The sequence below is a fragment of the Crocuta crocuta genome, unplaced genomic scaffold (assembly GCF_008692635.1).
Source record: "Crocuta crocuta isolate KB4526 unplaced genomic scaffold, BGI_CrCroc_1.0 scaffold613, whole genome shotgun sequence".
Classification (NCBI taxonomy): Eukaryota; Metazoa; Chordata; class Mammalia; order Carnivora; family Hyaenidae; genus Crocuta; species Crocuta crocuta.
This window is the reverse complement of record NW_027528880.1, coordinates 1,124,068-1,133,656: the sequence shown is the minus strand read 5'-3', so window position 1 is coordinate 1,133,656 and position 9,589 is coordinate 1,124,068. Positions and strand designations below refer to the sequence as shown.

Below are 9,589 nucleotides of genomic sequence, written 5' to 3'. Positions count from 1 at the left end.
AAGTCGGGGGGGGGGGGGGGGGGGGTGCACAGGTGGAAGTCTGAGGGCTTCACCCAAGTGGGCAGCCCGAGAAAGTGCTTCCTGCAGCCGCTCCACACCTGATGCGGTGGTTGATACCCGTGAGAGGGAAAGGGGAGGAAGGAAGGGGAGAGAAGTACAAGGAAGGCCAGGGAGGGTGAATTGGGAAAATACAGTGACAAAGAGTCACGTAGACGTGGAAAGATACAGGAGAGAGTAACAGAAAGAGAGTGAGGAAGACGGAAAGGTGAACAGAGACAAACAGAAATGCCGAGAGAGAGAGAGAAAAGAAGGGAGGGAGCTCGGAGAGCCTGGATCAGGGAGAACAATGCAGGACACGGAGAGGGGTACCCAGGGAAAGACAACGTTGGCCTCTGGGAAGGGTGTGGGGGAGGGAAGAAGAGAGGAAAGGCAAGGGAACAGAAAAGAGAGCGAGATAAATAGACTTCCAGAGAGACACAACGTGGGGAGGCTGCTGGGGAGCAGAAGATGGGAGCGCTGGGAGGGGAGGTCATGGCGGCCTCTCACGCTGGCCTCACGCCCACAGCCTACAAGGAGAAGATGAAGGAGCTGTCAGTGCTGTCGCTCATCTGCTCCTGTTTCTACTCACAGCCACACCCCAACACCATCTACCAGTACGGGGGTGAGTGTCCCAGGGCCACTGACAGGTCCAGCTCGGCCAGTGCCTGCCTCCTCCTTACCTTGTTCCCTGCTCCCATGGCCTCTCCAACATCCCCCCCCACACACACACACACACTCACACCCAGCTGGCTTCTGGAGAGGGAGCCTCTGGTGGGGGGGTGGTCCTGGGGGCTCAGGCCTGGGAGTCCCGCATGAACAGCCATGCTCCCTCCCTCAGCCCTTGATTTGGATGTGTGCTCAGCATTCTGAAGTCTCCATCTGGCCTTGCAGACATGGAGGTGAAGCAGCTGGACAAGAGGGCCTCTGGCCAGAGCTTCGAGGTCATCCTCAAATCCCCTTCTGACCTGTCCCCTGAGAGCCCAGTGCTCTCTTCTCCCCCCAAGAGGAAGGACACCTCCCTGGAGGGGCTGCAGAAGCGGCTGGAGGCAGCTGAGGAGCGGAGGAAGGTGAGGAGCCCACATCTACCTCTAGATCCTGATGCAGGTGACCAGCAGGCCTGGCTGGGCACAGACAGGGGCCCCAAGGCACAGGGTACTCCAAGCTGCTGCTTGGCTGCTGGCTTGGGGTGGAGGGGTCTCATGGTTCCCTGGATCGCCTCTTGGGAGATCAGAATGGGGCAGGAAGGATAAGGGATCCCCAATGCTGGCCAGCTAGAGAGGGACGGGAAGCAGACACTGTTGGAGGGGATGTCCTTGGCCATGACCAGGAGGAGTCCTAGGACAGGAGGCTGGGCTAGCATCCTTCACCAGGGCAGAGAAGTGAGAACAAAGGGCCATGTGTTAGCGGCTGCAAGCCCAGACCTGCTCGGACCTCAGGGGTCCCCAGGCTCCCTCCCTGCCCCTTCCCCTCACATCAGCCCCATGGAGACTGAAACACGCACGAGTACCGTCAGGAGTGCAGTGCTGAGGGCTGCCCCTTGGGCAGGGCTAATGGCTCCGGATACCCTGTAGCATGTCCCAGTAGAACCTGGGGACCCAGGCCTCCTAGGGTTAGCCAGCAGTGACTGGCACGTGGGCAGGCCCAGCAGCCTTTGAAGGAGCTGCGAGTGATCATCCTCGGGTCTCTGGCCCTCACCAGGCAGCCCCTCCCCCAAGGGGGGGGGACAGACCTTGCAGAGCCGGCAGTCCCGGGCTTCTCGCCCCAACCAGTCCCTTCTCCCCGTCTCTGGGGGCCCGTCCACAGCTCCCCGCACCTTAGGGAATTCAGAACCTGGTGCACAGCATGCACCTATTTTGAAAAGGAGACGGTGAAGGCTCAGTGACGGCCCCCAAGTTGAACTCGCTCGGCTCCTCCATTCCCTGAGGGCACCACCACCGCCCTGCTGGGTGGGCTCACTCGGCCTGGAGGGAGGGGCATCTCTGAGACGAGTCCGTGCAGAAAGGGTCAGCAGCTTCCGGGCTGCCTGGGGCTGAGGCTTCCGCTGGCACGTGGACCTTGCGGTGGTAAAGCCCAGGAAGTCCCAGGCAAACCGGGACCCGGCGGACACCCTCGCCGACNCAGAAGGCGAGCTCTGCCTGCGTTTACTGGGCGCCTCTCACAGTGCCAGAGCCAAGGCCCATGGTCCATTCCCGAGGGGACAGGGCCAATAGCCGCAGTAATAGACGGGTGGTCATTTTTTTGGAAGTGCACGGAAGGACGTGTATGCCGGATTTGAGCCAGAAGAGGGGAGGAGCCGTTTTAGGCTGGGGGCCGGGGAAGCCCCGGTGAGCCCCTTGCTCTGGTTGGCACCTGCCCGCTGCACCACCAGCGCTCTGGCACCCGGCTGCTCCCTGTCCTGCTTGGAGACAGCCCAGAGTGAGGCGAGGCCCCCCCCTGGCCGGAACCCCTGGGAGTGGCCTCTGCCTCATACCACAGGGTGGGGACCAAGTTGGTGCCGGGGAGCCCCCAAACCCAAGGAAGCTACCTGAGTTCCAACTCCCCCTCTCTGGTTTGGGCGCAACCCCTGTCGCGCTAAGGGCCAGCCCCCACGCTCCGCCACACTTTCAGAGGATGACAGGCACCTCCACTGCTCTGTTGTTCCTCAGTCCTGGTTGCTAAGGTGCCCTCGTTGGTCGCTTCTCCCGCACCTGGGAGGGTCCCTGAAACCCGGGGGTGAGGGAGGGGCAGCCCCCGCCCCCCTGCCAAGCCACCGTGGCACAGGGCGCCGCCCACCTCCACCTGTCCTCACAGGAGCTGCACGCGGCCGAAGTGCGCAGGAACAAGGAGCAGCGAGAGGAGATGTCCGGCTGAGGGGCCGCGGGTCAGAGGCGCCTGGACCCTGAGAGGAGGCGTCAGCACATGCGGGTTCTGGTTTCGTCTTGTCCCACTTTGTCTAGATGCAACTTTGGTTCCTGCCCCTCCCGACCCTGCACTCCTCGCTCATGCTTCTCCTTCTGCTCTGAGCTGTCCAGTCCTTGCGGCCTGTCGCTCTCCACAGGTGCTCCCTCAAGGAGTCACCAGGAGGTGGCACACAGTCCCTCAGTTCAGACACCAGGCCAGGCAGTGGCTGGGTCCCCTCTTGGTGGCCCTCTCAGCAAATGTGGTGGCAGCCTCAATAAATCCAGTGGTGGTAGCAGGAACGTGTAGGTCCTTATGCCGGTCGTCCTGTGAGCACCTTGTCACTTGGGGCCCGTCCACAGAGCCAGCTCCCTGCCGACAGGCAAAGGTGACACCATCTGTGTGTTCACGGGTGGGAGAGGGGCTGAGCAAGTAGAGGGTGGGGGAGGAATGAAAGACCTCGGGGCAGAGTGTGGCCGGGGCATCCTGTCACTGCGACGGCCGGGGGACTGTTTTGTAAGTGGTGGGTACAGACTGCAGCCTTTTACTGCGGTCGCAGAGGGGTCCCCCGAGACCACCTGGTCTGCAGGGGACGATCTGAGCTGGCCTGGGAGGCCGCAGCCATTGCCTGTGGCTGAGGTGGGGGTGAGGCAGGATACGGCCTGGCCTGAGTCTCTGGGGAGCGGGCCTTCTCCACCAGGGACCGAAGAGCAAGCTGCCATGGTCTAGAGGGTTGTGGGTGCCCCTTGCTGACCCCTCCTCCCAGGAGCGCCCGCCTCCCAGAGCTTCTGGCCTAGCACTCGTGTGGGGGCGCCCTCCTCCATCATCACTGCGCCTCTCCCCTTGGGCTTTACAGACCCTTGGGGCGCCCCGTCCTCGGAGCTCTGTGAGTCTTGGCCCCTTCCCGTGCCCTCACTCTGGCAGAAAGATGCTCCCATGATGCTCTGGGCCGTGGGCCTTCCAGGCTCACCTCTGCACAGGTGTGGCCAAGCGTGAGTGGGTGGTGGCCACAGGCGGCCCTCAGGGAAGAAACAGCAAGGGGAGTAGGGGCCCAGCTGCCTGCAGATTCAGATGTTGAGGGACGGGCTTCCCAAACCACCTTCCTGCCTCACCCATCCTTGACATTCGTGGCCCGTGGCCCCCTCTGGGCAGCCTGCAAGTTGGAGACCCGGCCCTAGGTCTCTCCTGCCAACACCTTCCTGGACTGGGTTCCTTCCCCTCCCCCTGCCTCGGCCCGGGGGGGCCCGTCTCCAGACCCCCGGCTTCACCTGCTGGACACGGGCGGCGTCCGGCCCTTGTGTCACCGCAGCCACAGCAGCCCCATCCCCCGCCTGAGCACCAAAGGCAGGTGCGTGCTGGCCGTCCTCTGGAAAGCATGAGGCGACAGCCTGCGGGCGCTTGCAGGACCCAGAGCCGGCACCTCAGAAACCAGGTGGGTTCAGCGCCCCGTGCCCCTGGCCTCCGTCCCACAGAAACCTGCAGGGGCGGCGCTGGCCGTCTCCCAGGACCCAGCCAGAGCGCACAGACGGACGCCGATTCCCTGAGACAGGCTTATGGGGAAGTCGGGACCCCCACCCACTCTCCGTGTTCCCGCCCACACGGCCTCCGAGGGAGTGACAGGCTAGGACTGGAACCCACACGTGGAACCCAAGAGAGGGAAGTGGAAGAACGGAAGCCTGGGTCTCTGAGCAGCGGCAGCTCTCACAGCGGAAGCCTAGTGTCATTGTGCCCACGTCATCCACGTAGCGAAAGTGAACTTTAAATTAAACCGAATGAATAATTAAAGGAAAAACAACTTGCATGTTTAAGAAGTGGTTGAAGCGTCCCCTGTGCATCCTGCACAGGGCTGCAGGGTCACTCCTCGTGAGTGTGTGAGTGCTTACCCCAGAGCCCCTTATCAAGCTTGTTTTAATCACCACGACGGACAGTTCCAAGGACCATGGAGGCTTTAACAAGTAAGCGTGGAAATGACACACAAGGCCATTTTCCTCCCTGGAGCCCCAGGAGACAGTGGGAGTGTGAGGGAGGAGGCGGGGGCTGCTGCTACGGGGCACACGTGGGGGCCCGAGGCTTGTCTTTCTCACTGTAGCGTCCTGTGGGTCTTGCTCAGATGTGGGTGGGTCTAGCCTCCCAGGGACGGACCCCACAGCTCTGTGGACCCCACTGGGCAGCTGTTGCTCACAGACAGAAAACGGGTTCCCTGAGCGGCAAAAAGAGAATGAGCAGACATCTGGACTCAGCACTGGTGACCTGCCTGTCCCATGAGACCCAAGTAGCCGCTTGGGGTGCCCAGCAGGGACCCCGCTGCTAGGGAGGAGGCATGTTTGGTAGGTGTCCACGCAGCCTCTGCTCAGGTCCAGGCTCCCCAGGGTCCAGAGAGACCCCCTCACTGCCCGCCACACTCCCGGCCCTCTCTGGGGGCAGTCTGAGCTACTTCCCCAGGCTGACACAGTGAGAACCATATCCTTGCCCTCCCCTGCCCAGGAAGAGGTGGGAAAAGTCAGAATCTGGGACACACAGCTGCACAAGAGACAGAGCCATCAGAAGCCTGGGGACAATGGGAGGGAAAGGGAGCGAGCCGAAAATATCTTATGAGGCGTGCGTTCTGCATGCCTGGGTCTGTTACACAGACGCGTGTGTGCCACAGAGCCTGCGATTCCCAGAGGATCAGGCTGGTCACAGACTAGGGCTTCTCAATTTTTAGGGGGCCCTAATCAGGCATCGAGGGGCAGACGGCATCTGCCACAGTTGGCACATGGAAGGATCCTTCACAGGCGGGTCACGCTTCCCTAACCAAGAAAAGGAAAGGCAGGAGTCCTTCTGGGAAGCCCGTCCTGTATTAGTTATCTGCCGCTGTGAAACGAGTTACCCCAAGCAGACAACACCCTTCATCTAACAGCGTCCGTAAGTCAGGGCCCCAGGAGCTGGGCCGTCTGCTCAGCGTCTCTACCGAGGCCCTGGCCACCTGCTGGCCGGACGGGGCTGGAGGCTCCCCGGGTTGCCCCGCTCGTGTGGAGTCGGCAGGCAGCCTCAGGTCATCGCCCCGTGGACCCTCCTCAGGGCTGGTCCTCCCGGGGCGAGCTGTCCGAGGGGACACAGGGCAGCTGCGTGAGCCGATCTCGGGCGGAGCACACGCCTGTCCTGTCGGCAGCGGGTCACCACGGAGAGCCTGCCCTGGGGAGGACTCAGGTTCCACCTATGGAGAGGAAGGATGTCAAAGGATCTATGGGCATATTTAAATCCCATTTAGGCATTCTGCCTTAGTGACCCTGTGTTTGTGGACAAGCTGGTATTCACTCAGTGTCTGGGGCTGCAGCAGGCCCCCACCCCAAAATACGGCATCTAGCAAAACAGGCCAGATGGCAGCCCAGAAAGATGACTGTCCCAGGCAGGGCCTCCCTGCAGCTTCTCACACACCCCATCAGGTGAGCTCAGCCGTGGCTACACGCAGGTGGGGGCAGAAGCAGCGAGCACCGACCACACCACGGCAGTCTCTCTTCGCTGAACAAGTTTTGCGATTCAACACTGATTATTAGTTTTCTAGGTCTGCTGTGATAGGTACTACGAACTGGGGCTGAGAACATCAGAAATGTATTCACCCACAGTTCTGGGGCCAGAAGCCAAAAATCAAGGCGTCACAAGGCTGTGCTTCCTCTGAAACCCGGGCCGGAGCGTCCTCCTGGGCTCGCCTAGCTCCGGATGTTGGAAAAACAGCCTTTCAGTCCCAAGAATGGGCTTCCAGGAGCGCCGGGGGGACTCAGCCGGTTAAGCGGCCCACTTCGGCTCTAGTCATGATCTCCCAGGTCCTGAGTTCGAGCCCCGTGGCAGGCTGTGTGCCGACAGCTCAGAGCGTCGCGCCTGCTTTGGATTCTGTGTCTCCCGCTCTGTCCTCCTCCTGCTCGGGCTCTGTCTCCCTAAAATGAATAAACATTAACAAAAAAGTTTCAAATTACAAGATAAACCCCTTTATTTTTAGAAATTTCCTAAGATATTATGGAAAATGACAAAATAATGGAAAACTAAAGTGAAATAAAACCATAAAAGACATAAAATAAAAGCAAAGTGGAAAAACAACAAAAAAAAGACAAGGGCTCTAGGGTTTTAACTGGACCCTGAAAAATTACATTTGATTTTAGTGACCTGGTGAAAACATAGTGATATTGTGGCAAAATATCTAACAAAAATGTTTGCTTAAAAAAAAAACATGGGTGGCTCAGTTGGTTAAGCATCAGACTCTTCATTTCAGCTCAGGTCATGATCTCAGCGTTCATTAGATCAAGCCCAGAGTTGGACTCTGTGCTGACAGCGTGGAGCCTGCTTGGGATTCTCTCTCCCCCTCTTTCTGCTCTCCCCTGTGCATATTTGTGCACTAATAAAAATGTAAACAACAACAAATGAGTGATATTTTCCTAGGGAAAAAAATTAGTGAGAATGAAGCCTATGAAAAAAATCTGGCTTCAGACCCACGGTTGAAGGAAAGTGTGTATTAATAGCCTGTTCTTTAATATTAAACCAAAGCTTGACATGGGGCAGTTTCTTACAAGTTGGGGGCAATGTGAACTTCTCACACTCTTCTGTCATCCTCTGCTCTGTCTGGAGCTTGTGTGCGCCTCGTCCCCACATGTGGTTCTGAAGCTCCCAGCGCTGAGCCGCCTTGGCCGACGCTCTTGCAGAGTGCCGGAGGGGAGGGCCAACTGCTGGCAGAACGGGTGCCTGCGTTTGTCTTGCTTCCTGTCTGGTGGGGAGCCGAATGAAGCAGAGCCTGAGGAGAGGGTGGGGTATGGTGACCCCACAGTATCCTTGGGCCTGGATGACACCCATGGTCTCATGGCCTCCATGGGGTCCAGGCACTGTCAGAAAGTCTGAGGTCAATGACTTGCAAGACACTGTGATCTCCCTTCCTTAGCAACAAACCAAGGGCAAAGCCTCCCGTCCCTTGGGAGCCTGTGGTGGCCTGGGAATCTCACATGGGTGTTCTTGGGGAGAAGTCACCCCCAACCCAAAGTATAAACTTATTTATCCTGTCAGCCAAGCAGAGCCCAGTGCTGCGACTTTGTTCTTTGGGAGACAAAAAGGTGAGCACAGGTTCCAATGCTGAGCCTGAGGGCCTATGGCAGGCAAAGTGGAGGTCATGCAGCAGCCCAAACACAGAGAGCAGAGGCCAGGGATGCTGGGTGCCCAGACTCGGGCTGCTGGCCACTGTGGCAGGCAGCTGGTGCAGGCACCCTGTCACGTGCACGCTCTCTCAGGCGCCACACGTGCACAGTATGTCTCCAGCGCCCTTCTGAGCAGTCTCCCTTTGACTTTATTTCACGAACGTGAGGACAAAGAAGCTCAGATAAACGACAAACACAGACACGGTTCGTGCACACTCATCCTCATATCTATCAGATAATAAAACAGCACCACTGGCAGAAGCTCAATAGCATAATCTTTAAAAACTTTTTTAAAAAATGTTTCTTTATTCTTGAGAGAGCGTGCACTCAGGAGCAGGGGAGGTGGAGGGGCAGAGAGAGAGGGAGACACAGATTCTGAAGCGGACTCCAGATTCTGAGCTGTCAGCACAGAGCCCTACCCAGGGCTCGAACTCGCGATCCACAAGATCATGACCTGAGCCGAAGTAGGACACTCAACCATCTGAGCCACCCAGGTCCCCCTCAATAGTATCATCTTAAAAACTAATGTTTTCCCCCATCACTGGTTTAAGTACGCTCTAAAAGACTGAAAACAGAATGAAACTGTCACTCTCATTATAACATCACTGAAATGAAGTTTGCTTGAAAACCTCCAGGGTGGAAAATGGTGTTCAGCAATCTTCCTGCTGAAGTCTGAGCACGAGCTCATGCTAGGTCCTGAACCAGGCATTTGTTTCCTGCCTCCCCTGTGCCCTCCCTGGGAGCAGCAGGGGGTGGGGGTGGGGGCCGGTACTTCTCCGGCAGCTGCTAGCATTGAGAGAAATCACACCCACGTCAGGAGAGCTCAGACTGCTCGCCCTGTTCCCCGAGTGGGCGGCCGAAGACACCCTCTGGGTGCTGCCCCCTCGACTGCCCGGTGCAGGTAGGGAGACCCACAGCAGGCCGACCAAGGAATACGCCGGCCACCACACCACTGCAGAGTCCTCGCGTTCTCGGGCCCAGAGCGTGAAGCCGCACAACCGCCCCGGCTGTGGACACGGCCGATGGAGCTCGATGACCACCGCCCTGGGGCTCCCACTGCACCTTTTCAATCAAACAGCAAGGATGCTTGTACCTGCTCCCAAATCGAGGGTACTCCATAAAAACTGAGTAATGTTTCTTAGCTTACGTTCTGTAAAAACGCAAGGGCTTCGCCTGTAATTAAAAGTAATTAGAGTGAGCGAGAGCAACTCTCAGCGCTCCCCAACCCCACATCTGGCTGTCTCTCACGGCTCCGTGAAAGCTGAGGACCCGAATTTTAATTAACTTAAATGTAAATGAGCGCACATCCAGTGGATACAGCACAGGACACTGCGGCTGGGGTGAGCGCTGCAGGACGCAGCGCGCATTCAGAAAGATCGCTGACAGCCCCTTTGAAGGCTTGCTACCGGAAACCGGCTAATTGCAGGATTCGGCCTGGCCGAGCGGGAAGCCGCAGACGCGAGCTGCGCCTCCGGGGCCCGCCTCCGGGCCGACGCGCCCCCACACGCTCGAAACGA

The 9,589-nt window shown here is 58.6% G+C and overlaps 1 protein-coding gene and 1 long non-coding RNA gene across 4 annotated transcripts in view; one reads left to right on the top strand and one right to left on the bottom strand.

Moving 5' to 3' along the window:
* The window catches only part of STMN3 (stathmin 3), a 9,561-nt gene extending 6,347 nt beyond the window's left edge, over positions 1 to 3,214 (top strand). Inside the window, exons 2-4 of the mRNA XM_077756818.1 lie at positions 566 to 661; positions 931 to 1,106; positions 2,743 to 3,214. Of these exons, the coding sequence (XP_077612944.1) occupies positions 566 to 661; positions 931 to 1,106; positions 2,743 to 2,889 (419 nt within the window). The 3' untranslated portion in view covers positions 2,890 to 3,214. The remainder of the gene's footprint in view (positions 1 to 565; positions 662 to 930; positions 1,107 to 2,742) is intronic.
* A 1,503-nt stretch (positions 3,215 to 4,717) lies between these two features.
* LOC144225628 (uncharacterized) lies at positions 4,718 to 9,583 on the bottom strand. Of its 3 annotated transcripts, none has more exons than XR_013333354.1 (3): positions 7,458 to 9,153; positions 6,516 to 6,830; positions 4,718 to 6,112 (listed from the first exon to the last, which is right to left on the bottom strand). It is a non-coding gene; the product is annotated as an uncharacterized LOC144225628 (long non-coding RNA). The 3 variants fall into 3 exon arrangements; XR_013333353.1 differs by lacking the exon at positions 4,718 to 6,112 and adding an exon at positions 9,166 to 9,583 and having other exon boundaries at positions 6,414 to 6,830; positions 7,458 to 7,678; XR_013333352.1 differs by lacking the exon at positions 4,718 to 6,112 and having other exon boundaries at positions 6,414 to 6,830; positions 7,458 to 9,157.
* Between the last annotated feature and the right edge of the window lie 6 nt (positions 9,584 to 9,589).